Source organism: Mastomys coucha, unplaced genomic scaffold (genome assembly GCF_008632895.1).
Source record: "Mastomys coucha isolate ucsf_1 unplaced genomic scaffold, UCSF_Mcou_1 pScaffold21, whole genome shotgun sequence".
In the NCBI taxonomy this organism is placed as follows: Eukaryota; Metazoa; Chordata; class Mammalia; order Rodentia; family Muridae; genus Mastomys; species Mastomys coucha.
In genome coordinates, this window is record NW_022196904.1 from 99,799,305 (window position 1) to 99,826,858 (window position 27,554).

The 27,554-nt window shown below is 45.3% G+C and overlaps 1 protein-coding gene across 4 annotated transcripts in view; it reads right to left on the reverse strand.

Moving 5' to 3' along the window:
* The window catches only part of Mrvi1 (murine retrovirus integration site 1 homolog), a 137,019-nt gene extending 112,888 nt beyond the window's left edge, over positions 1 to 24,131 (reverse strand). Inside the window, exons 1-2 of one of the 4 annotated variants that reach the window (XM_031387875.1) lie at positions 4,023 to 4,495; positions 1,418 to 1,533 (exon numbers count right to left, since the gene is read on the reverse strand). In XM_031387875.1, the coding sequence (XP_031243735.1) occupies positions 1,418 to 1,451 (34 nt within the window). In that variant the 5' untranslated portion in view covers positions 1,452 to 1,533; positions 4,023 to 4,495. Of the gene's footprint in view, positions 1 to 1,417; positions 1,534 to 4,022; positions 4,496 to 24,116 lie in introns of those variants that run through there. The other 3 variants (XM_031387878.1, XM_031387876.1, XM_031387879.1) reach the window with 3 other exon arrangements.
* Between the last annotated feature and the right edge of the window lie 3,423 nt (positions 24,132 to 27,554).

Sequence of the window (27,554 nt, forward strand, 5' to 3'; positions counted from 1 at the left end):
CTACAGGGCTGGGCCATAGCTTAATTGGTAGGCTGCTTGCTTAAGTTTGCCTTCTGTTGCTGAGATAAAACCACGAACAAAAGCATCATGGGAAGAGAGAAGCCAAGGTAGGAACTCAAGGCAAGAGCTCCATGCAGAAACGACAGAGGAATGTTGCTTACTAGCTTGCTTCCTGTAGCTTGCTCAGCTACCTTTCTTATATAGCCCAGGCCCACTCACTTGGGCACTTCCACATCAATCATCAATTAAGAAAATGCTCCCACGAACATGGCCAGGGGCCAGTCTGATAGAAGCAATTTCTCAGTTGAGATTCCTTCCTCCCAGGTAGTCTTAGGTCTGTGTCAAGTTGACAAAAAGCTATGTCCCAGAACACACCAAGCCTTAGGTTTGATAAGCTTGCAACACAGGTATTGAGAGTAGTGGTGAGTACCAAGGCATAAGATCAGAAGTTCAAAGCCATCTTTAGCTACTTGTTGAGTTTGAGGTCAGTCCGGGCTACCTAAGACCTTGTCTCAGAAGAAAGAAAATAGTAGAGAGGAGAAGGATGGAGAGGAACGTATAGATGTATCTCTCAAGTCATGTCCAATCACACCATCTCAGAAGCTAAGCAGAGTCCAGCCTGGTCAGTATTACATAATAAATGTATACATAAGAAATCTACTATAATATGAGCAATACTTATCTCCGAATGATGAGATTCTGAAGTGGTTCTTCTCTTTATAATTATTTCTGAATTTCTTTTCCACACTCATTTCTATATTTCCCCAAAGACTACTTTTACTATCAGAAAATCACTGAATAAAAATTATAAATAAAAGAAAATAATAAGAAGTAAGCAGTGGTGATTGAGACCAGTTCCTTTTGTAGTAACAGCTTTAATTATGTTATTTAATCATGTTGTTATTGAAAAGACATTTGGCTGAGTTTAACATTGTTTTGACAGTTTCATACACAATGCATTGTGATCGAATTCACCCTCAGCACTCTCTCTTATTTCCACCCCCAATTCCTGCTCCCCCTCTCCTCCATTAGCCTTCATCTTCTGTGCCGTTTTAAATTTTTATTTATTTTTTGACTCACTGAGTTAACTAAGGTCACCTCTGGAATCATGGGTAAAGGGTTACTTCCTAGAGTAGAGGCGACTTAATGTCTACACCAGTGAAGAAAATGGCACCAGGTTACCACTAACTGCCAACAGCCTCGGGGAGGGCCAGAACCTCGTGAGCCCTTCCCTGATCCATGATGAAATGTAGAAGGGTCCAATCTTGTGCCCAAGCCCAGTCTTAGCACACCTTTTTGCATTTGTCACTGGCTGGAGAATCTCTTTTGCCACTTGCTTTCTATCTCCCCTAGAGAAGTCCCTGGCTGAGGCAAGGTTTGCTCAAGGTCACAGCCCCAGGTCACAGGCAGGAGTTACCTCTGCTTGGGTGCCAGGTCCAAAGGTCTATCATGTGAGACAGACCTGGGCTGTCACCTGAAGCCCCAAATCCACAGTGCTGGTGTGATGGCTGCTTTTTCTTCCTTCTTGATTTCCTGTTTGGATAGCAGCACTCAGTAACAACTCCTGGGACTTGAGTTACTAACTACAGGCAGGCTGACATTTACTACAGAAGTTGCCCTATCCTAGAGAGAACCAGCCTGAGCTGGAACCCACCACTAGTAGCAGCAACTGTGTGCCTCTAAGCTACAGCATCCTGAGTTGTAACATAATTACTAATTTGAAGACCACGTGGAGACAAGGTCCGAGCACACAGTAGCAACTGAGTTAACATCCTTTTCTCATTGGCACTTACTATGCCAGAACTCAGTTCTCCATCTCCCTCCCTGCTTTACTCAGCTCCCCAAGGTGCAAGGACAGTTGTTATCTCTCTACCTGGACCCTGGGAATTAAACAGACTGTCAAACCACACTGAAGATTTCTGTCTAGCCTAGTGGCCCTGGGGGTGGGGGGCTACTTGGTTAAAAAAGCATGGCGAATTATATAAGAAAGCACCCCCCCCCATGCAGCATCTTTTAAGCCAGACAGCAAGATTCTGCCCAGCAGAGGCAAGTGCTCAATAAAACCAAGTCCTTTTAACCAAGACAAATCTTAAATGTGTTGCATCTATTCATTCATCCAAAAATGATTGAGTCTGGACACTCAGTAGGCTCCCAGCATCATTTAGGGCATGGGACACACAGTGTGGACTCTGTTTTTACAGACTTCAGTCTTCTGGCTAGAGCCCATTCATCATGTAAACAATCCAGTTTCCTCCCACGGACTCCCAGAATGCTTTAACCCCAAACTATGAGCCCTGGGGCCTACTGGGAACTGGAAATCATTGGCTCTTAATCTACTTAAGATACTGGGTCACTCTGTGGAACTAAACACCTTCTAGCCAAGTGCCCCACCTGTAAAGCTGTCCTAGCAATGCTGTGGGGTCATGTGGCACTTCATGTGACAGCCCCAGATGTAGCATGAAGGTGTGTGCTCCTACTACCATGCTCTCAGAATCAGGACCCAGCAGAGGTGAATGGGGCATGGGTGTGTGGGGAATGGGAGGTGTCAAGAGCAGAACCCCTAGAGATGGCCAGCTGAGGTCAAATCAGCTGTGTGACTTCTCTGTGGCTCAGCAAATACATTTATGGGTAATGTCTTATTCATATTGTGGCAATCAGCAGTTTCCCTTCCAAGAGGGTCATAAAGGGTTCATGGAAATAGCTCTCCACCACACCTATGGAAGGAGACATGGGCTTGAACACAAACAGCCATCTCCAACACATGCACACACACATGCCACTGAATTATGAACCAAATACAACAGTAACAACTGCCTTATCACTTAGCTGAAAATCAGAGGCCACTATTAGAGGTGCTCACAGTTGTCAGGTGGGAACCCATATAGACATGCTTTCAAATCCTAGCTCCAACCCTTCTTGTGTGACATAGGCAAGTTGCCGAAATGAGGAGGAACTGCACATGCCCCCCCTAGCGTGTGTCACCTCTTGTTGGGGGAGAGGCCCTTCCTCCCAGGGTCTGCCTCACTCCTACTCCAGCCTGGCAGCCCTAAGCAGCTCTCTCCCTCTCCGTGCAGAATACAGCACAGCCAAATTCAGGTCTGCCTTGCTTTCTATGCCACCCGGGAGCTGTCTGAAGAGTGTTAAAGAGCAGCAGCTGTCACTTGTGGAGGCAGGAGCCAGGGGTCCCGGGGCCATGCTGCTGTTTATGCAGACTATGAGGCCTCTCCAGCTTTTACAACTGTTTACTGTGCAGGAGGCAGCCTGACAGCTGGGCTTTTCCTGAGCCTCACTCTGCTAACCTTCTCTTTGAGAAAGCTGGCCTGAGTGTTGCTTGGTCTAGGAGTAGCTTCCAATGACCTCTGGAGAGGTGCAGGCTAGGGTGCAGGCTCAGACACACACACACACACACACACACACACAGAGAGAGAGAGAGAGAGAGAGAGAGAGAGAGAGAGAGAGAGAGAGAGAGAGAGAGAGAGAGAGAGAGAGAGAGAGAGAGAAAGAGAGAGAGAGAGAGAGAGAGCTGTGAAAAGGGACACAATGTGGTGGGCCAGGGAACAGGTACAAAAAGAGAGATGAGGATAGAGATGGAAACGGGCTGTAACCAGAGCACAGGTCAGGAAAGTCAAGCATAGACATGGACAGTCAATAATAAAGATGGCTGGACAAACAGGGGTTCACACACAAGACTTAAGAGGGAACAAAGGAGAGACACAGGAAGCCCCGGGGGAAGAAAGGCCACCCTGCCTGCCTTGCACAGCTTCAGCATTTCTCTACTGTCACAAGGGATCCTGCATGAAAAGCAGGAGTGAGGGGCTTAGTGAGCAGTCACATCTTTACCCCAAACTGTGCATGCTTTCCAACAGCAAGTAGAAGGGGCAGGATTTAGTGAGGATCGAGGGTTTCACTTCTTATTTAAAACTTAAGACAGCAACAATAAAAAGACTCGGCTAAAATATCACCCAACCAAGCCACCTCCCCTGCAACTTAAAGTTAAGTGCCCCCATCCCAGCGCCCTGTACCTTTAAGGAGGAGAAGGCGCCTCTCTGCTTCCCTCGGGCTGAAGAGACAGGTTATTCTAGGCAATAGCGATGACTTACCTAAAACTGAGTTATTCCCCTTTCCTCCCCGGCCAGCCTCTCTTCACTCTGGGGAGCTTTTACCATTTAAGGTCAATGTTACATCTGGCTCCAGAGCTCCAGGCTGAAAAGCTCTGGCTGCAGAGCCCCAGCTGCCTGCCTCCTCCTCAGAGAGGGGCTGGATGAGGGGCTGGGACTGGGAACCACTGTTCCACCAGGGCCCCCTGCAGCCTGGCTCTGGGCTAAAAGCAGGAGAAGCCTCCCAGCCAGCCTAGGGTTCAAAGAAGGTTGGGTCTGAATGGTAGTAGCCCCTAAACCCAGGCCTTTGCAGGGGCACCCCCATAGCCAATGGCAGTGCTTTGGGGGCAGCTGAAGATGCTGGACTCTGTCCTTGCCAGAGGGGGATGAAGGGGACATCTGCAGACCAGCCTCCCGCCCCTGAGTGTCCAGCAAGCATGTGAGCCTAGATAAGATCCTGGCTCACTGCCAGGAGAAGCTGGGAATGTTTCCTGTCCCAGGGATTTGGAGGCGGAGGCTGCTGCCATCTTAAACCCTCGGGATTGCCAGAGAGAACAGAGGCATGGTGAAGGGGATTAACTAAGTCCAGGCCTGGCAGCAGCCCCAGGGGTCAGTCCCAGCTCCTCCGCTTAACGGTCCTGTAGCCTTAACACGGCAAGTCTCAGTCTATTCATCTCTGAAGTGGGACAATAGTGAAACATCAAGACACTGTGGGCCAGGGTCTCACAGGTACTAGAAAGGCACAGAAGAGTTTCCAACCCCAAATAACCTCAACTCAGGTGGAGAAGGCTGCCTTTCTTCTGGAAGTCCATACCCTGCCCATGCTTGGTCCTCACTATCCTCAGATACAGTGCCCAAGTCTGGGATCACAGACTGTCAACCCTAACACAACCACATGGGGGGCCCCACAGCCCCTTCTGCATTTAGAGGCAGCAACATAGAAGCTTTTGGGAGAGGTGGCCAGATAATCAGATACTCACATTTAAATCTCAAATGAAATGCTATTATTTCCATATAAGGATGCCCCCAAATACATACTTGTACCACAAGATTCTATGTTGCTCATTTGAAGTTCAATGAAACTGGGCATTTTTACTTGTTACACCTGAGAACTCCACAGTAGCCATCACTTGTTAGTCCTGGGTGAGAGCTCTACAGGGTATTACAGAACCCCTGGAAGCATAAAGCTAACACTGAACCTAAGGCTTTGCATGCTTGTGAGTGTGTGCACACACTTGTAGGTGTGTAAACCTTAGTAAACACCCACTATATTCCTAACAGTGCATTAGATACTTTTCCTGAAAGCAAGTGTCTATCTCAACAAGTGTCTTAGCAAACAGAATCATTGCTTCTTTCTTTTGAAAAGGAAATCGAGGCTCAAAACAATCAGCTCTTCAGATGCTCTGCAGCCTGAGTGCCAGGGCCTAGATGTGAGCTGAGGTGGTTCCATCTACAACTCCTTCCTCTTTACCACCTACCACCCTCTCCACCATGGCTCTAAACCAGGGCTCATGGATGGCCTTGGTAAGTCTCTAAGCTAGCATTTGGTTCGTGTTTCTCTTGGTAGTGGCCCAAAGCTTTCACCAGACTCACAAAGCAGTCACCAAGTGACTTTTTAAAACTCACTTCAATTCCAAGCATTTTCTAAAACATCACTTGGTGACTGTGCAAAGTGGAGCAGACTGTATAGAAGACACATCATCGCTGACAAGGTTACAAGGCTCATGCCCTTTGACCCAGTTCTACTTCTAGGAATTTATTTTATAAACAACTCCCACACTAGGGAAATGACAGATGAGCATGATTCCTCATTGCAGCGTTGTTTATAAAAGCAAGGGGATTAGGAATGACATAAATGTCCGCTACTTGGGGGCCATAAAAGAAGACGGGTGCAGCCATAACAAAGGAGGAGAGAGCTTTTGCTGTAGTGATGGGAAAAGTCGCTAAGACAGTGGTTCTCAATCTGCGGGTCGAGACCCCACTGGGTTTGCAGATCAGACATCCTGTATATCATATTACATTTCATAACAGTAGCAAAATTACAGTTATGAAGTAGCAATGAAATACTTTTATGGTTGGGGGCCACCACAACATAGAGAACTGTATTGAAGGGTCACAGCGTTAAGAAGGTGGAGAGCCACTGCTCTAAGATGTATCAGTACATGGGGAGAGATCTAAAAGAACATCTTCTACCACATGGGAAAAGTGTATGCAGATGTATATTTACATACATACAAAGACACTTATGTCCACTCATGTAGACCCACACTCACAAGTGTGTGTGTGTGTGTGTGTGTGTGCATACAAAAACTGTCACAAAAGTCAATAATAGTAAAACATTATCCATGGGAAAGAAATCTAAGTTGTGGGGCTGGTGAGATGGCTCAGGGGGTAAAGGTCCCTGCTCACAAGCCTGGCCACTTAAATCCAATTCCCAGGACCCAGATGGTAGAAGGGAGAACTGACTCCAACAAACTGTCCTCTGACCTCTGACCTCTTCACGTCTACCATGGCATGCATGTGCCCACATGCATGCACACACAAAATAAAAATGAAATAAAAAAAATTTAAAGACTAGCCACTCTATCCACTGTGTCTTGGTTGTGCATTTAAAGTCTGGGGCCACAGGAATAAGTCACGTGCTCACATTCAATTATAGCAGTAATAATAAGGAATAAGGCAGAAAGCATTGCTCTGGGCAAAGAATTAACCAGTCTGTCTTCCAGCACCACCTCCTCCAACTGTCAGGGTGCTGGGGAGATTCCGACTAAAGGTTATTTGGGTAACCTTTTATTTTGGGATAATTACAGGCACACAGGAAGTTATAAAAAACAGTAGAGAGCCCCAAATCCTCCTTCATCATCTTCTCTCAGTGGTGGCACTTAGCTCACAGTTATGTATTTCAGAACGGGGAAATGACGTTGAGATGTTTCTGTTAACTAGATGCTCTTATCCCATGGTTATTATTAAAGTATAATCTTTTCATTCATGCACTCAGATGTTCATTGATACAAAGGGCAGCAGAGATGTTTAAGAGCATGCATTGCTATGACAGAGGACTCCAACTTCAGGTCCCAGCATGCTCACAGCGGTCTGTAACTCCAGGGGATCCAACAGCCCCTCTGACCTCTGAGGGCCCCTGCACTCATGCTAGACACATACAAATGCACATAATTAAAATAACAGTTAAAGCCCAGCATTGGTGGTATGCACCTTCAACTCCACATGCACATGCCCACATACATGCACACACAAAATAAAAATGAAATAAAAAATTTATTATTATTATTTTTTTTTAGAGGCAGGTGGACCTCTGTGAGTTCCAGGACAGCCTGGTCTACAATGCGAGTTTCAAGACAGTTATATAGAGAAACCCTGTCTCAAAGAGCAACAACAACAACAAAAGTTTGATTGAATACCTTTGGTATGCTGACCCAGCACTGACTGACAGAATGTGATAAGGACACCTGTGGTCTATCTGTGCCCTCTCAGTGACCCCTAAAGTCATGTGACAGTAGCGTCACTGAGGCCTAGGATCCAGCAATGCACAAGGAGTGCTGACCACAGCTCTAAAAAAGGAGCTGTGTCCCTTGCTGTCCTGGTCACGGAGCTTCACAGCTTGCCCGAAAGCTGACTTTTAATCCTTAAAAGAACATAAGCAATTACTCTGGCTATATTTATCCATGTTCCTGGAGCCACACAGGGATTTGGCCTCACTCTACCAAAATCTCCAGCTCATCACTCATCCCATCAGCAACCGTCATGTGTCCTCAGCACAAAAGCAATGGGCCAATAGAGGCAGACTGGCCCACAGCTCAGGGCGGCTCTTGACTGGCCATCTGACCCTTGGCCAGGGAAGAAGTTTTAAGGCCCAGGAAAACAAAAGCTCATCCTGGGACAGAGGGACGCCAAAGGAGGAGACATGGCTTCCTGCCAAGAATGCAGCCAGCCCTGGGGTTGATTGCTGGACAGCTTCTCTGGGAGTTTGCCCTGTTAACTTAGGGACTCTCAGAAGGCTCAGCACTTAGCAGGCCCTAAGTGAAGGGACAATGAGAGGCCAACTCAGCAGGCATGGCAACCAACAGGTGTCATTCAGCTCCGGATCAGAGGCACAGTGCCAGATACTGTGCATCGGTCTAATGCTGCCATCATTGCCCAAAACACATGTTGTGGAGCTTCCCACCCCTACATCCTAATTGAAAAATCTACCATGGAGAGGGACCTTGCCACCATTGTGCAGGGCGCAAACCCCAGCTCTGTGACTCTAGCGTCCCCAAGTGACCAACCTCAGACTGCAAATGCAAGACCCCAATCTTTGTCTCCCTCCACCAAGACAAGAGTATCTCTTGCCTCCTATCATCCCAATAAAATGCTAGCATGGACTCCTTTACAAGAACGTATAATTAGACTGGAAGTAGAACCCACCCTAATCCTAGAGCTTGGGAGGCTGAGACAGGAGCATAGTGAGTTTAGGCAGCCTGAGCTTTGTAGAAAAATGCTGCCTCAAAAAATAAGTAAATAAGCTGGGCAATAGTGGCACATGCCTTTAATCCCAGCACTTGGGAGGCAGAGGCAGGCAGATTTCTGAGTTTGAGGCCATTCTGGTCTCTAGAGTGAGTTTCAGGACAGTCAGGCCTACACAGAGAAACCCTGTCTCAGAAAAAGAAAAAAAGAAAAAAAAAGAAAAGGAAAGGAAAAAACAAAACAATTAAGTAAATAGAAAGAGTAAATAAGGTAAAAGAGAGGAAAGACAAAGATACTGGGAGGGAGGGGGCATGAATGGGCATTTCTGGAGGCTTACAGGACAATAACAGTGGAGGAGTGGCTGGTGCCTCATAGATCAGGGGACAAAGGCTGAGCTACAAACGGCATACAGAGGACTTCTACAACCAAGTCACTCATACATGCTCTGAGACTCCCGAGAGACTCAGGTGTGACAAGTAAAGGGATGAGATGACTGGAAAAGAGGAGGCAGAAAGTTCTGCACAGAAGTGGCAGTATGGACTCCCTCCCCACAGCCCAGACAGTATCTAAAGCAAAGCAGTGCCACTTGGGCCCCAGGGCTGCGGCTGCCCACCTGTTGAACAAAACCTGGTTCCAGTTACATTCAAAAGCTCCACCCCCACAGAGTAACAAGGAAGTCACTGATTGGACTGTTACACTGACGTATTTTGGGGGAAGGGTTTTTGGCCCAGGTAATATATCTGTTGGGAGAACAAAGGATTATTATTAAAGAACCAAGATGGCTGAGCAGTAATGTCTCCCGTCTAATTTTTACCCTTCCACATGGGTAGGTATGTCTGTGGCCACTCTCTCATATCTCCTTCTATCTTTTCCTATCTATTTCTAACTTCATATTCCAGGTAACCTACTGTTTTACGTTGCTGCTGGACAGCGACATGGCAGAACGGAATGGATCCAGGTAACCTTTGTACAAGATTTAGATGAGTGGTTGTAGGCTAACGTCAGAGAGAACTGCCAACTAGCTATTGAGTATATATCTTTCTCATAGATGTTTGAGTTTATAAGTCAGAAAATATTTTCCATACACTTTAGCATGAACCAAATTAGCAAGCACAATATGGCTAATGAGAGCCAAGTTTTTTGCTGTTAACTATGGAGAGAGAACAGAATAATTATGCACTGTCCCAAAGTGGATGAGAGACACAGAGAGAGGATAGCTGGTAGATAAAGACATAAATAGATATGCAGATGTAAATGTACATAGGTGCCCTTGACTTATGATGGAGTCCCACCCCAACACACTCATTATAAGATAAAAATAATGTTAGTTGGAAATTCATTTAATAGACACAACTCACTTAGCATCACCAGGCAGCCTAGACTGTTCTAAGCACTCTACTCAGAATACACACTCATTAACGAGTAGTCTATTTTACAAAAAATGTGAGATAATTTATTGATCACCTGTATCCAAAACTAGCAATGATTCACTTTAGAATCTAAGTTGTTTCCAGTGGGTTTGTGTGGCTGAGTAGGATCTGCTATTCACTGCCAACACCCAGCACAGAGAAGATTGCATATTTCTAGGAATTTTTTTAATTCAAAATTTTATTTCCACTGAACAACTTGTAATACTGAAAAATCATTCAGCTGAACCATCATAATCCAGGCACTGTCCATATATAAATATGTGTATATATATATGTATATATATACATAAATATATAGTGTATATATATATCCTCATATCATACATACATACATATGTGTGTGCATAAATCTCTTCATCTATTTTCTAGCTCTGGCCACTGAGGAGACCTGAAATAAGTATGCTCCAGGAGCCATCAGCATATTTTACACTCAATTTTTGTTCATTGACCTGGCCTGCAGGTCACGTTATTGGGGGAACGAGGAGGGTCCACAACCTGTGAATAAAGAATGGGCAAGAAAGACGACAGGACTCAAGGAAGCATTGCTTGTCAGGAGCCATTTACTTGGTTGAGGAGAGCATATTTAAAGCAAAAATCTTGGAGGGAGGGGGAGAAGAAGGAGGGAGAAGGAAGTTTACAAAATCATCTGGGGTTGAGCTCCGGGGTGACAGGTGGGGAGGGGGTGGATGACAGGTGGAGAGGGGGTGGATTTCCGTGAATGTTCTTTTCCCAGGGCCAAGCCGGATCCTTGTGAGTCAGGCAGGATGTTAATCTCAGGGCTCTCATGGTTCCCAACAGTTCATCAATACCATTCTCCAATAAAAAGGAGCCATTGTCTTTCTTTCTCTTTCTTCCTTCCTTATTTATTTATTTTGTGAACTCTCTTTTTCTTCCTGCCTTCCTTTCTTTCACTCTTTTTTTCTTTCATGTGTGTGTTATAGACATGTGATGGGGTGTCTGTGTTTGCATGTGTACATACATGTTCAGGGTAGAGGTTGAGGACAAGTGTCTTCTTTAGTCACTGTCTGCCTTACTTTTTGAGACAGTCTCCTACTGAACAATGGAATTCAACAATTTGGCTACACTGGCTGCTGGCAAACTCTGGGGATACTCTTGTCTCTGCCTCCCCATGTAGGATATAGGCTCCAGTCAGCCACATCTGAGACAATATGACTGTACTGGCTAGTATTATGTCAATGTTGCATAAACTGAAGTCATTTGGGAAGACAGAAGCTCAATTGAGAAAATGCTCCCATCAGACTGGCCTATGGAAAAGCCTATGGTGCATTTTCTTGTTCATTTGTTTTGGTTTTGCTTGTTGTTTTTTTTTCTTTACATATGATATACCCCAACTGTAGTATTCCCTACTTCCCCTCCTCCCAGCCCACCCCCACCCTAGATCCACTCCTCCTCCATTTCCCTGCATGAGGAGCAAGTCAGTAAGCAGCCTTCCTCCACAGACAGCCTCTGCATCAGTTCCTGCCCTGACTGAAAGGGAGACTGGTCTGATGGTACTTGTATTCAAATGCTAAATACTGGCCCCAAGATCTGGTTGCCCCTGCCCAGGAGGAGATCCTCCAGGATGAGGAGGATCATGTGTACCAAATAACCTATGTAACCTTGCTTCCCAAGTTAATTAGTCAATAAAAGGCCAAAGCCTGTGATTGGGCAGTAGATAGAGGGAGGTGAGTTTTTAGTTACCTAGCTGGGGGTTACAGGTAGAGAGAGAAAGGAAGAAGGGACAGGGGAGAGGAAGAGGCCACCATGAGAGGAGATGGACCATGAGCAAATGGTCAGAAGAAACAGCAAGTAACAAGGAACATGTGGCTGGGAAATAAGTTAGAATAGCTCCAAACTTGCCAAGTCTGAGCTTACAGCATGTAAATAAAATGCCTGCATTGTGTGCCTTTTATAGGGGCTAGCTAGAATTTAATTCTTTTTACACCCGACTTCCTTCAGTGATGGACTGTGATGTGGAATATAAGTTGAAATAAACCCTTTCCTCTTCAAGTTGCTTTTGGTCATGGTGTTTTATTACAGCAATAGAAAGCTAAGACAATGACCATCCAAATAACTAATGCTAGCAAAGAGTTATAATCCATTGAATAAAATAAGAATTATGAGTTCATGCTGATAAAAACAAACCCAGGAGAAAGGGAAGTTCTACTTTGCAGCAGAACAAAATCTTTGGTGATTGTAGAATGTTAAAACTAGACCACCGTGACTTGGTAGTTGGGTTATTTATTGGTGGTGGGAGGGACACTAATGGATGTTTTTAAGTTTATGACTCACAGGCATTTATACAGTCTCCAAGTATTTCCTCCATGATATGCTAATTAAGAAGCTTCACAGAGAGAAACTTGGCAGAGCCAAGCATTGGAGAGACTGACATAGAAAGGGTCATAGAAAAGCCTCAGAAGCCCAGAGAAAAGAGAGCCCCAGGGCCTAGGGCTGAATGGAAGGGCCTGTGGGGGCTCTGCACATGGACCAGCTGAGTGAGAAGACTATGCAGGGCCTAATGACCAGACCATGACCATGGAGGCCTCTTGGAGTTATGAGCATCAGAAACCAGCCCTGGCTAGTTCAAGGGGGAAAAGAGCTTGTGCCTAAGATAGTTCAGCCTCCACAGGCCTAAGACAGGAAAGGAAGTGCACACAGGCCTCAGGGGAGCAGAAAGCGGTTAGAATGCAGGCTGCTGCTCTCTTCCTCCCCTCTCTATTTGTCCCCTCCTTAGCTGCATACTCATTGGCTATGGCCCATAGTAACCTCACAGCTCCAAGCTTGTCCCTTCTTTCAAACTGACAGGAGAAATCTGACCCAGTAGTGTGTGTTTAATTGGGTTTCATACACCATGAGCTGCCTTGGGGGCACCTAACCCTTATAGCTCCCATAATGATAGCTGGAGCCATAGTGCAGGCACCATGAGCCGCTTTACTAGGCTGCCAAGCAGTCAAGGATGTCACTGTAAAGGAATGAGGGAAGGGACCTCACTCACGGCCACCACACTCTCACCACATGCCAAACGTTTGCTGGGTGACCCGAAGCCGCATTACCTGATGGCACAGTGAGGTGCATTTCAGTATTCCTATTTTACAAATGGAGAAATTAAGCTTAAGGGAAGGTAAGCACTCATCTAGGATCTCATCAGGGGCAGCTGATGAGAATATAAATAGAAGCTTTACAAAGTTCACATTCTTTCTTCAGGAACACTCTGCCTGGGGACTTGCTTTTGTCAGAGCCAGTGAGGAACCATAGAACTTAGTGTAAGAAGACCACGGAGGTATTACAGGCTCAATGTGCTTGCTATGGCAAGACAGCCTCCCCGCCTTCAGAGCCTCAAACCTCAGGAAATCTGACTAAAACTATAGACTCTGTTGCTAGGTAATCTCATGCATCATAGTAAACTTGGATGGAGTGTACAGACGCCCCTGAAGTTCCTTTGTTGCCCTCCTCAGACCTCTCTACAGCACCCCCAGTTACCAGTGGCTCACCACCACCACCACCCCCCACTCAGATTCTCACTTAGTGAGCAGGAGAGAGAGCTCACTGCTTTCTGTAGCTTCTCACTAGATCCCATGACACAACAGATTGCTTATCTCACCAAAGGAACAATCCAACCTTTCTCAGATTCTCCCTTCTGGCCTCACATGGTTTTCCTGTTGGATGGAAAAGTGAAAGAGATGTGAAGCAGAAGATTTTTGAGGTTTTGGAGCTGACATTCCAGTGAGATGAATGCTAACAAGGGCCTAATTTCACTAATCCCGAAAGGGCTGTGGGCTGGTCTCCCGGGTCACTGCCTGCATGATGAAGCCTTCCTCCCCAGCCTGGGGTATGGAGCTGTCTTTTGAAAAGCCTTTGAAGTTGCAAAGAGCACACATCATTTTTTTAAGAGCAAACCCCAGAGCTGTTTTGGAAGCACCTTTCTTCAAGTGAAGGCTAACTGAATTAGAGAGAATAGTTGTTTTTCATAATGATAACTAGAGAAGGAAGAGGGACTGTGGGGGGACCTACTTGTTTCCCCCTATCTCCCTGATGTGCAACTGCTGAACTGCCTGAGGCTCAGGCCTCAGACCTAGATTTTTTTTCTGTATATGCTCATCATCACTGAGACTACCTTATCCACGCTCGAGATTCTAAACACCACCTACATACTGAAGGCCATTTTTCTCTGTCATGAAGACCTATGTGTCTGTGCATGTGTGTGCAAGTGTATGTAGATTCACATATGTGTGAGTGACTGCCAGAGATCAAGCTCGGGTCTGGTTCCTCAGGAGATGTTCACCATGTTTTAAAAATAATTTATTTATTTTTATCTTATATACATTGGTGTTTTGCCACCATGTATGTCTGTATGAGGGTGGCAGATCCCCTGGAACTGGCATGACAGACAGTTGTGAGCTGCCATTGTGGGAATCAAACCCGGGTTCTCTGGCCTCCCAACCACCGAGCCATCTCTACAGCTGTGCTTTCAAGACATGGTCTCTCACTGGTTTGCCTCGCAGATATGGCTAGGCTGGCTGGCCAGTGAGCTCCAGAGCTAGGATTATCAGTGCTTGTCACCATGCCCAGCTTTCCCCAGCAGTCCTGGGTATAGGGCTTAGGTCCTTCTGCTTGCACAGCAAACACTTTACCAACTGAGATGTCTCCCTAGCCATTACACTCTGAACACTCTGAAATATTTATAGCCAGCCTGAACCTGTTGTCCTTCAGGCCCCCAAATCAAACGTCCAACTGTCACTCAACACCTCTTCTTGGGTGTCTCATGGACCTCTCCAAATTAACATACCCAACCTGAGTTCCTGCTTTCTGCTCTTTGCTCCATCTCAGTGAGGGGACAACCCATTCTCCAAGTTTCTCAAGTGTAAAATGTAAACACTGTCCATTACATCTGCCTTGCTTACCACATGCCCCTCGGAAAACTCACCCCAAAACTCTGCCAGCTTTATCTACATGTGTCCAAAATGTGACCACCTCCCTCACCCACCCTGGCCTAAACCACCAGACTTCCTTGTACTGTGATTAACCCAGTCACCCTCTAACTGCTCTCTTCCCCTGCAGTGATTCTGTGCAGTTATGTTAGACTCTGCTCTCTGCTCATAAGACTCCAATGGCTTCCCATGCATTCAGCATAAAAAACTAGTTTACGGCCGTGAGTAACATCGCACGCCTGTAACCCAGTGCTCAGGAGACCAAGGCAGGAGGAGTGTGAGTTATAGACCAGCCTGGACTACAAAGTCAAACTTCACCTCAAAAAAATAAATAAATAAATAAAGAGAATCATGAAATTTGCCACTGATGGGAGCTATTACAGAGATCCACAATTGGCCAAAATGCAGAGAATAAATAAGCATGGGGTGCCCAGGCATAATTGGCACAGCTACTACGCAACCCCTACACCTATGGCTTGAGGAACATTGCTTCTGAGATGGGCTGGAAACATTGTAAGAGCCACAGGACCATGATGCCTACTGTGAAATCTGTCATTATCTTTCAGCAATAACAGAGAAGCTGCACCCCTAAAAACTCAACAATACAGTTGCCTAAACAGGACCTACATCATGGCACCCCCAGTCATGACAAGTTTCAGGCTCGTCTGATGCTGCTATGTATTTAAATGCTAAATCCTGGCCCCCAAGATCTGGTTGCCCCGAACAAGCAGATCCTCATGCACACCAAGTGATGCTGTATAAACTTTGCTCCACAATTTAAAAATATTGGCTAAATAAAGGTGGCTACAGCCAATTACTGGGGAGAATAGAAGAGGTAGAGTTTCAGTTACTGGGCTTGGGGTTAGTCACAAGTAGGGACCACGAGGAGAAGAGAAGAGGGGAGTGAGTGAAGGAGGAGGATGGAAAGAATGGGAGAGCTCCATTAGATGTAATGGACCACACGTACCCAAAGGACATGGACCCTGAGGACATGCTGATGGACTAGAAGTAACCCCTGGCAAGATTCAAACAGCACGTACTTGAGTAACACAGCTGGGAAGTAGACGGTCTAGCAAGTAGAAATATAGATTAAGGGTAATCTCCCAGTAATTTGCTAGAGCTGATTTTTAAAATCCATAGGACTCTATCTTGATTATTGGGGGCTGGCTGGGTCATATTAAATAACTAATAGAGTTTATTAAACTCCATCGACACAGACAGGCCAACAAGGATGGGGAAATAACACAAGGCCCCAACTCTAAATAAAGAGCTAATAGTAATTAATGGACACTGAGAGGGAAATTAGTTTGCTCAATGGAAGAGCTACCTGATATCTATTCCAAGTAACTGCCCCCAAACACATGTACATGTAAGGCACTCTAAATGGACTCAGTAGGCTGTATATAAATACACACATACACACACACACACACAGAGAGAGACGTGTAGCCATAATAATTATAAAACATGTCATAAATTTGAGGGGGCACAGGAGGAGCTAGGGGGACAATGAAGGAGTCTTTCCACAGCCTGAGAATCCCAACACAACGAGATCCTCCTCTCTTGGACCTTACCACCATCTCACTGACTGAGATGGCTACTCTTAGTTGTCACCCTGACTACCTTTGGAATTAACTAAAACCCAAAAATAGAGGGCACCTATAAGAGATTTTTGGTGAATTTGAACTGGGAAGATCTTCTAACTCCGATCTCTGAGGTAGGAAGATTTTTTGTTGTTGTTGTTGTTTGGATTTTGGTTTGGTTTGGTTTGGTTTTTGGTTTTTTGAGACAGGATTTCTCCGTGTATCCCTGGCTATCCTGGAACTCACTCTGTAGACCAGGCTGGCCTCGAACTCAGAAATCCGCCTGCCTCTTTCTCCCAATTGCTGGGATTAAAGGTGTGTGCCACCACTGTCCGGCTAGAAGACATGTTTTTAATCCAAATCTTTTGAGCTGGGAAAACTAATTCAGATCTTGAGAGAGGAAGACACAACTTTAATCCAGATTGTTTGATCTGAGAAACCCCACCTCTAATCAAGGCACACTTTGTACTGACTGCCTATATAAGGACATGGAAGAAGAAAGCTTTGCTCTTCGCCTGCTTGCCCTCACCTTGCTAGCACATCAATTTTTTCACTGGTGTTGTGCCGCAGGCCGGCCAGTCTGGGCCTCCCTCAACCCATGGGGAAACAGGGTTCCGGTACAGATCGACAAGGCGTTGGTGAAGAAAAAATAACCGACACAACACAAGGAAGTACAGGATCTGAATGTATTTCTCAAAATGGCATCAGACTTTTACAGTCATTACAAAAGAGAAAGGAAAAATCTGGCAGCTCAGCAGTCAAAGTACATCTGAGGTCATCTGAAACACACTGGGTCTAAAACAGCAGCCATCTCCTCTAGACTGGTGCAGCACCCCCAGGCTCTGAGCACGTGGGCCTGTACAGGCCGGCCGGAGTCTGGGGGCGGGAGGCGGGGGGGCAGTTCTCTCTCTCTCTCTCTCTCTCTCTCTCTCTCTCTCTCTCTCTCTCTCTCTCTCTCTCTCTCTCTCTCTCTCTCTCTCTCTCTCTCTCTTTCTCTCTCTCTCTCTCTCTCACACAGACACACACACACACACACACACACACACACACATACACTCTTGGCTCAAGGTCCCGCCCATCCTTAGTAAAGGCCTACTATGCTAATCTTCTGGGCTAGCAGAGATATGTCCCAGGAATCTCAGTCTTCGAATCCCTGGGAGTGATTCAACTGCTGTACATGACTGAAAAGTTTACCTTGCCCTAGGATTATCAACTTCTATTCTGTAAACTTCAATGCCCTACCCCCCTTATTATCTCCCTAACAATGCCAGAGGCAATTAGTCTGAATGTGTAACATTGCCTGCGAAATTCCAAGCCAGGGTTTGGCTAGAATGATGGAACATTGGTGGAGGTCAGAGAGCAACGTTTAATTTTGTTTAGCTATTGTAGTAAATCATATCTTTGTGGGCACCTAGCACGCAAGACTATCACAAGGACATATCTGGGCTACCTCTGAGTTAGGAGTTGCAGGAGATTGGCTTCCTTGAAGCTTTTTGCCTCATAAACTGCTGTCATGCAAAGTGTGCATGGCAGCATTGGAGCCTAGTTCTTCAAGGTTCCAACATCTACTGAAGACCAGCTGAGACAACCAATCTCATGGACTGAGCAACTACCGGATTCTTGGGCTTTCCATTCACAGCCAGCCATTGTTCAATTAGCTGGACCAAAACCTTTCATTCTAGTAAATCCCCTTTATTTATTTACATAAAAGATAAGTCTTTTTATAGGCTTCCAGCAGAAGGTGTGGCCCAGATTAGAGGTAGGTTTTCCCAGCTCAAATGATCTGGATGATAGATAGATAGATAGATAGATAGATAGATAGATAGATAGATAGATAGATAGATGATAGACAGACAGACAGACAAACACACACACACACACACACACACACACACACACACAGAGAGAGAGAGATTTATTCTATAAATTCTCTTACTCTAGAGAACCCTGGCTAATACAATGGCTTCACGCCTAGCCCCATGCTCACTATTGCTCTGTACCACACCATTCCTTAGCCATCATCTGCTGACCATTCCCTCCATGAGCTTGTATCTCTTCTATAAGCATCTCTTCCACCTTGTAGCTCTGCATCTGCTCTTCCATTGCTTTCTCGCACTTGTTACTACTAAATGGTATAAACTTAGTTTGTTAGTCTCCTGTCAGATCCCGGTGCCTGCAACAGCGCCCGGAGGATGTTTACATTTCGTGCTTGAGTAACTTGGAGGGTGGACTGGCCACTCACTGAGACAGAGAAGACTGAGAGAAGTGCACACTCGGGAGATATTTAACTTTCAGAATGACTGGATGAATGAACAGAAGACCTACTAAGTGCTATCATATTCTGATTCACATTTTACATGAGTCGTCTAGACTCAAAGATCTCTTAGGTGTTGAAAGCCAAGATGTGAACCCAGATCCAAGGAAGAAAACTGGAAGTGTCAGAAAGGGAGATGGGGAAGGTGCAGAGGAGAGGAGGCCAGCAGACCCCCAAGGAGCAAAGACCCCTCATGGACTAAACCCATTATCCTGAGAATGCACTCCAAAAGATGTTCTGGCCACTTCTTCCAGTTAAGAGGCAAAAGCTTGGAGAAATGAAATAGTCTTTGCAGGGTCACACGTCTGCTTTGTGGCAGAACTAAGCCTAAACATCCCAAGGTCTGTGTTCTCTCCTTCAAAGAAAAGGAAGGCCTGAACCCCGTGGCTGAAGTACCCACCTCAATCCCCAGGAAATCGATTTTTAAAAAGATGCCTACTAGAGTCAATGCCATCTAAATGCAAGTTAATAAAAGGGATTACAACAAAGTCAGGTAGGCCAGGGTGGAAGAAGTCTGGTGATGTCCTCTGCTCTAGGCTGCAGCTTGCTGGCCCAGTTTATTCTATTGAGCTAGCTGTCTGCTATTTATTTTCATGTTAGTGTGACTACAATACCTAGGACAATTTAAGAAAGGGAAGGCTTATTCCCAGAGGGAGCCAATCCACCACTTGGGGAAGGCAGGGCACAGGCCCTGGCTGCAGGAGTACATGGCAAAAGTTTGTTCACGTCATCACAGAGATCAGAGAGCTTTGGCTCAGGGCTACAACCTTTGAAAGACAGTCCTGAGGCTGGTGAGATATCTCAGCGGGTAAGAGCACCAACTGCTCTTCCGAAGGTCATGAGTTCAAATTCCAGCAACCACATGGTGGCTCACAACCACCTGTAATAAAATCTGACACCCTCTTCTGGTGTGTCTGAAAACAGATACAGTGTACTTATTTATAATAATGAATAAGTCTTTAGCAAGCAGGGACTGAGCTACTGGGGCTGACCGGAAAGAGCAGGGGTTGACCAGAGTGAGCAGAGGTCCTGTAAGAATTGAGCAAACAGGGACACCTCATAAAAATACCAAGGAGCAAGGAATGTCTATTAAGCCTAAAGACAGAGCTTCAGAAGGGTTTACCCAGCAAACATCAGTCCCCAGGAGATGCCCTAATTGTGGGGAGTAAAGCCTGGTTCCAGGAAATGTCCCCAGTAAGGGGTGGATCTCCTCCCACCCCTCCTAAGTGCAATCGGTATCTTCTCCTCACCTGGGGCACAGAGGTCAATGGAAACAAAGAACAATGAGCTCCACCAATGAGAGATAACCAACTCATGCTGTAAACCTATGTACTGGGAAGGTATAAAAAGTGTGTGTGCTTTTGTTCCTGGGGGTCGCCTTTGCCCGAATGCTAGATGACCCCAGTATACAGGATCATTAAAAACCTCATGCTAATTGCATCATTCTCCACCTCTGTGTTTTTGTGAGTGGGATGACATCCTGGACGTAAGACTCAGTTCTCCAAACCTTACAACAGTCCTAAAGTCAATTCCCAACAACCACATGAAGGCTCACAACTATCTGTACAGCTACAGGTGTACTCATATACATTAAATAAATAAATAAATAAATAAATAAATAAATAAATAAATCTTTAGAAAAAAGTTTAAAAATTTTTTTAAAAAAAGAAAAAAAAGAAAGAAAGAAAGACAGTCCCAGTGACTACATATACAAGCCAGTCACTGTCTAGTTTCTAAAGACTCCACAGCCCCCCAAATTGCACCAGCATTTGGGGAGTAAGTATCCAAAATTTAAACATGAGGGGCAGTTCAAATTTAAACTCTAACAGCATGGCTTCCACTAATGCTGGCCCTTCTGAGTTGCACGGAGGCAGCATCAGCCAGGATAACTGCTTGGGATACAATGCTCTGTAGTCTCAGCACCTCTTTTATTTCAACAATGACCAAGAAATCGCACAATTATCTGAGCATGTCCTCCAAACATGGAGACATATCTTTGCCGCAGAACTCACAAATGCACCAGGCAAACTGTTTGTTTTCATAAACTTGAACTTTCACATTTAAAATAAACCATGTCCTAGACAAAAGAATTCGATTTGGATCTGAGCCTTCCTTTGTGATCTTCCTTCCTCTCTTTGGATTAAAGGCAAGCATCTTAGAGTCATGGAGCCTGGGTTGGAGTCTCCCAGTGACAGTGTTAAGGGGAGCTAGGACTTTGCTCGTGTCTCCTGGTTTGAACTAGTGCCCTGTGTGCTCTCCTGGATGTTGCAAGCATCTTGGCATTGAAACACTACAATATGAGACCCTGAGACAGGCACTTGGGTCACGGGTCCACAGGAACAGCAAGGGCTTCAACAGAGTGATCCACCCTATCCAAGTCTGCCTTCTGTTGCTGTGACAACAGACAGAGAACTTAGAGAGGAAAGGGTTTGTTTGGGTTACACTCCACATCACAGTCCACCATTAAAGGAAGTTAGGGCAGGAACTTAAAGGCAGGACCCACGCAGAGACCATGGGGGAGGATACTTACCAGCTTACTCCCAGGATCACCTGCCCAGGTGTGCCACCTTCCAAAGTGAGCTGGGCCCTTCTATATCAGTCATTAATCAAGAGAGTCCCCCCACAACTTGCCCACAAACAAATCTGATGGAGGCATTTCCTCAGTTGAGGTTCTCTCCTCCAAGGTGGCCCTAGTTTATGTCAAGTTGACAAAAAACTAGCCAGCCCAGTCCCTTACAGGTGTATGGCCCTCAGCAGTACCATGGCTCTGCATGTAAGCTGCCATCCTATGGCCCAGAGAGTACCCACCTGTTCTTTGAGTTTAGATGTGAGATATAAGGGGTGTTGGTGCTATTGGTGCTAATAATATATTATATTATTATATAAAAATAATATAAACCAGAGAGGTTGTGAGAGAGTTTGTGCTATTATGCAAGCCACTGTGCAAACTATAAGAGATCTCAGAGAAGTGGCATTCACCAGAGCACAGAACAGGACTTACCTTCAGCTGCTGATGGAGTTCCACATGCACCAGAGAACATAGACCAGACAGGACAGGAAGGGCTGGGGATAGAGTTCAGTTGGTGGAGTGCTTGTCTAGCAAGCATGAAGCCCTGGGTTCAGTTCTCAGCACAGAATAAACCAGATGTAGCAGCACATGCTGTACTCTGAGGACTCACAGGTAGAGGCCAGCCTGGCCTAGAAGAGTGTCAGAAGAGTAGAGATCCAAGATCTTAGCAGGAGACAGTTTTACTCCTCCAAAAGCCTAAATACTTGCCACTGTTCTTAGAGAATTGGTGGAATCCAAAACCACAGCTTAATAATAATATCCACAGACCAGTATTCATTTATCTGTCTATTCATTCAAAAGACCCTCTTACAGCCTTGCTTTCATGCCATCTGGCAGAGGGGCCCAGACACCAGCAATGGAAAGGCCTCCATCCTTTACATTCCCCCTTCATATCTTTGTTTCCTCCTTAAAGCCTTCCTCTGCTGCTACAAAGCTGGGGGCCTTCTCCAAGGGGTCAGAAGACCCCCATCTCCATCCTTACTAAAACCCAAACACCTGCTATAAAAAACATATCCAACAAACAACAAAAGCCCAGGCCTGGCGGTGTAGCATGGGATTTTCCTAGTCTCACTGTTTACATGCTAAGCAGGAAGGAAATGTGAGAGATGTGTAATGATGATGATGATGATAACATATCCCTAAATATGTTCTAATTTAAGATCTTCATATTATTGTTTCTATACAGCTCATGTGGTTTTTCACATACACCAAGACAAAAGGAAATAAAACTGAATGTCTGCCAGATATTCTACATCCTACTTTAATAAATTTCTCTGCCTATCACACTCACTACTTGCTACTCACATTTCCACAGCAACTCTGTACAAAAGAGCTATCTAATCCCAGTGCTTGGGAGGCAAAGGCAGGTGAACCTCTGAGTTCAAAGCCAGCCTAGTCTCCACAGTGAGTTCTAGGTTAACCTAGAACTTACCTAGAGCTATATAATGAGACCCTGACTCAAAGGAAAATAAAAGAAACTACCAGCAGCTGCCCAGTCCCAGTTTCAGTGGCCAAGGATGTTCTGGAGCATAATAAGGTCCAGTAACAACCAAATCACAATTACGCCAAAGTTCAACTTGGGGATCAAATGATTAATTTGTCCTTCTTTCAGAATAGGGTGAGGGGCTACTGGCAGGAGAATGTGGGGGACCCCAAAGCAGCCACCCTAGAAAGTCTTCATTCCACATGGATGATGGCCTCTCCCACAACAGCATAAAGGAAGCCCTCTCCTCAAGTAACTTTCCCAGCCTATATATGTTCGAGCCCCTATTGAGATGCCATGTTCAATTAGGACAGAACTGTATACAAATGACTAAAAGGAGCAGTTGGAATCTCAGAGGAAGGCTCAGTGACCCTCTGCACACCTTCCTGCTTGGAGGGAATGTCAACAGTCCACAGGTTTGAAGGGTGGATGCTTGCAAGAAGCACAGTTGAGCTGGTGAAGATGGCATCTGTTTTACCAGGAGGACCAGGTCTGAAGTCTACTATAGCACTACTGACTCCACACTCCTTCCTCACTGATCAAAAAATAGTCACCTCCCCTGTGAGGCCACCTGGGACTGCACTCCTCTACACACACACACACACACACACACACACACACAGAAGCAGAGCCCAGAGTGAGGCATGTAACACTGACTCGGCCTTGTTCACAGAAGAGGAAGCAGGAAGCAAAGCTATCAAGCAAAGACCAACTCCAGATTTGTCAAGACCTTAGGTAGCTCAGCACTTGGCATTTGACAAATAAGCTGTAACTGTTGCCTCTGAATAGATAAGGAAGGCAAGGTAAAGGGGGTGGGAGGGTGTTTCTTCCTCACTAAGCTATAAACACTAAACAAATCAATTTCTCTTGAAGCTCTAACATTCCTATCACATTTGGTTTGCATTGAGCAAATCTCCTGTCTAGGCCAAACTGACACTCTACCCTCCCCCATCGGTCGAGTCAGGCTTAAAGACCCTATGCCTTCTACAGCAATGAATGTGTGCCACATGTGTCTACTGTGATGCACACTCTAAGTGTCATTCTGGGTTTCTACTTTAGGCTGGAGGCTGGAAAATGACATGGAAGTCTGTCGTCGTCGCTAACAAGCTTTCTGAGAAACAAGCCACTGAAATCCAAGGACAGTCCCAATTGTGAAAGACATAAGTTAGGCATACTAGGAGCTCATGTAAGATGAAAGAACCCCCCAAATGCCTGTAATTCCTCTCAAAAACCACCGCACATGATTACCTGCAGAAGACTGATCTAAACAGGGAAGCAGGAATGAGAACACTTCCTTTTAGATATAATAATTAAAATTCTAGAATGGGAGATTCTCAGAGGATCGAGGATCACATAGAGACAGGGTGTTCAAGTTTGGCATGTGTCCTCGTTGACTGGCAACTCAGAACAGACCAGGGCTGGGAGCAACTGACAGTTGGTGTCTGACTTCTGACTGGGCCATTGCAACATCCTCCCCTTCCTCCCTCTAGCTCTACCACACTAAACCAGTCATTGCACAAAAAACTAGACAATTATTGTGTGTGTGAGAGAGAGTTGTGTATGTGTTGTATATATCTCAGTGTGTTTTGTATGTGTACGTGTATGTGTGACTATGAGTGTGAGAGAGTGTGTATATGTGTGTGCAAATATGTGTGAGAGTGTTTAGGGGTCTGTATGTGCATTTGTAAGTGTGTGTGTGTATGTGAGTGAGTGTGTGTGAGAGAGTGTGTGTGTACCCTAGGTATCCTGATCTATCACTTTCCACCTTATCCTCTTAAGACAGAGTTTTTCACCAAACCTGAAACTTGACATCTTTTTGCCCAGGCCATATGGCAGGCCTGCAAGTCTCAATGATCCTTCTGTCTCCACCCTCATACCTAGTGCTGGGGTTATAATCATATGCGGCCAGGCCTGAAGGGCATCTGAACTCAGGTTCTTATGTTTGCACAGCAAGCTCTCTTGCCAACTGAGCCATCTCCCTTGCCCTGAATAATCTTAGAAATACAGGATTTTAATTAGTTTAGTTTGGTTTGTTTATGTATATGTGGTGAGGGCAGGTGCCAAAGGAGAGATCACATCAGGTATCAGATCCCTCTAGAGCTAGAGTTACATACAGGTAGTTTTGGGCAGGCCAGATATGGGTGCTAGAAATCAAATCTGGGTCCTCTTTAAGAGGAGTAAATATTCTTAACCACTGTGCCATATCTCCAGCCCCCTTAAGACACTGTGTGGATCAGACTGTCCACATAAACTAAATTCCTTCTTAAATTGCTTATACAACAGAATTAAAGTCCCTCAATATCAGTTCATCTGAATGCTTAAAGTGCCTGGCTTCCTGTCTGCCTCGCCTGTTCTTCTCACTCCTCCCTCTGGACTCATGGAATCCCATCCATTTGTCACAAGTCCAGGTGACTAACACCTCCTCCAAAACCTAAGGTGAAAATAACCACTTGCTTCTCACTGCCTCACGTGCACGTGTGTGGGTGTGTGTGTCCATGTATTCATGTACATATGTACATGCACGTGTGTAAGAGGAGACCAACAATAAAATTAAAGCATTATACCTCAGGAGCTGATCATCTTGTTTGTGAGCCTAGGTCATGCCTGGGGCTTACCTATTCAACTAGGCTGGCTGGCTGGCCAGTGAGTCCCAGGGATCTGCTTGCCTTTGGCTACCTAGCATGGAGATTGCAAGTTTGTGCCACCATGCTTGGGTTCTGCAAATGGAATTCAGGTCTGCATGTTTCTATAGTGGGTTCTTTCCTGACTGAGCCATCTCCCTAGCCCTTCTCTCTGCTTCTCAATACTGGCTTTCCTCCACATAGCCATCCCATCACCGTCACTCTCTGCCTGTGCTTGCATGTGCTTGTCCCTCATCACTTTTCACCCTTAAGAAAGTAAACTCTTGCCAAGCAGTGGTGGCACACGCCTTTAATCCCAGCGCATGGGAGGCAGAGGCAGGTGGATTTCTGAATTCGAGGCCAGCCTAGTCTACAGAGTGAGTACCAGGACAGCCAGGACTTCACAGAGAAACCCTATCTCAAAAAAACAAAAAAACAAAAAAACAAAAAAAAAAAAGAAAAAGAAAAAGAAAAAAGAAAGAAAGAAAGAAAGAAAAGAAAAGAAAAGAAAAGAAAAAGAAAGTAAACTCTTGGGGCTGATGAGATGGCTCAGCGGTTAAGAGCAGTGACTGCTCTTCTAGAGGTTCTGAGTTCAAATCCCAGCAACCACATGGTGGCTCACAACCATATATAATGAGATCTGATGTCCTCTTCTGGTGCATCTGATGATAGCTACAGTGTACTTATTTATAATAATAAATACATCTTTAAAAAAAAAGAATAAAGAAAGTAAACTCTTGGGGAGTAACTGGGACCAGTGGGACCAGGCACACAGGAACTCCGCCAGCCCAGTGACTCAGGTTCCTTACAGTCTTTCTGGGCTGGTGCCCTGAGCAGACCTTGGGTGCAAGCTCCACAGCCAATCTCACAACACCCAGAGGAAGCTCCACTCCCAGGCACTCTAACAAGCCCAGAATCACAGGATCCCAGAATCACAGGATCCCAGAGACAGCTTGACTGTGAGGAGTTCTGACACAACCAGGGTCACAGGAAGGACAGGCTCCAGTCAGATTTAGCAAGGGCAGGTAGCACTAGAGTTAATCAGATGGTGGGAGGCAAGCATAAGAAAATAAACAACACAAACCAAGGTCACTTGCCATCATCAGAACCCAATTCTCCCACCATAGCAAGCCCTGGACACACCATCACACTGGAAAAGCAAGATTCAGATATAAAATCACTTCTCATGATGATGATACAGGATTTTAAGAAAGACATAGGGGCTGGTGAAATGGTTCAGCGGTTAAGAGGACCGACTGCTCTTCTGAAGGTCCTGAGTTCAAATCCCAGCAACCACATGGTGGCCATCTGTAATGAGATCTGAGGCCCTCTTCTGGTGTGTCTAAAGTCAGCTACAGTGTCCTTAACATATAGTAATAAATAAATCTTTAAAAAAAAAAAAGACATAAATAGCACTCTCAAAGAAATACAGGAGAACACAGGTAAACAGCTAGAAGCCCTTCAAGAGGAAACACAAAAATCCCTTAAAGAACTACAAGAAAACACAATCAAACAGGTGAAAGAAATGAACAAAACCATCCAGAATCTAAAAATGGAAATAGAAACAATAAAGAAATCAGAAAGAGAGACAACACTGGAGATAGAAAACCTAGGAAAGAAATCAGGAGTCGTAGATGCAAGCATCACCAACAGAATACAAGAGATAGAAGAGAGAATCTCGGGAGCAGAAGACACCATAGAAAACATTGACACAACAGTCAAAGAAAATGCAAAAAGCAAAAAGCTCCTAACACAAAACATCCAGGAAATCCAGGATGCAATGAGAATACCAAACCTAAGGATAATAGATATAGAAGAGAGTGAAGACTCCCAAGGTAATGGGCTAGTAAATATCTTCAACAAAATTGTAGAAGAAAACTTCCCTAACCTAAAGAAAGAGGTGCCTATGAACATACAAGAAGCCTACAGAACTCCAAATAGACTGGACCAGAAAAGAAATTCCTCCGGTCACATAATAATCAAAACATCAAATGCATTAAACAAAGAAGAATTTTAAAAGCAGTAAGGGAAAAAGGTCAAGTAACATATAAAGGCAGGCCTATCA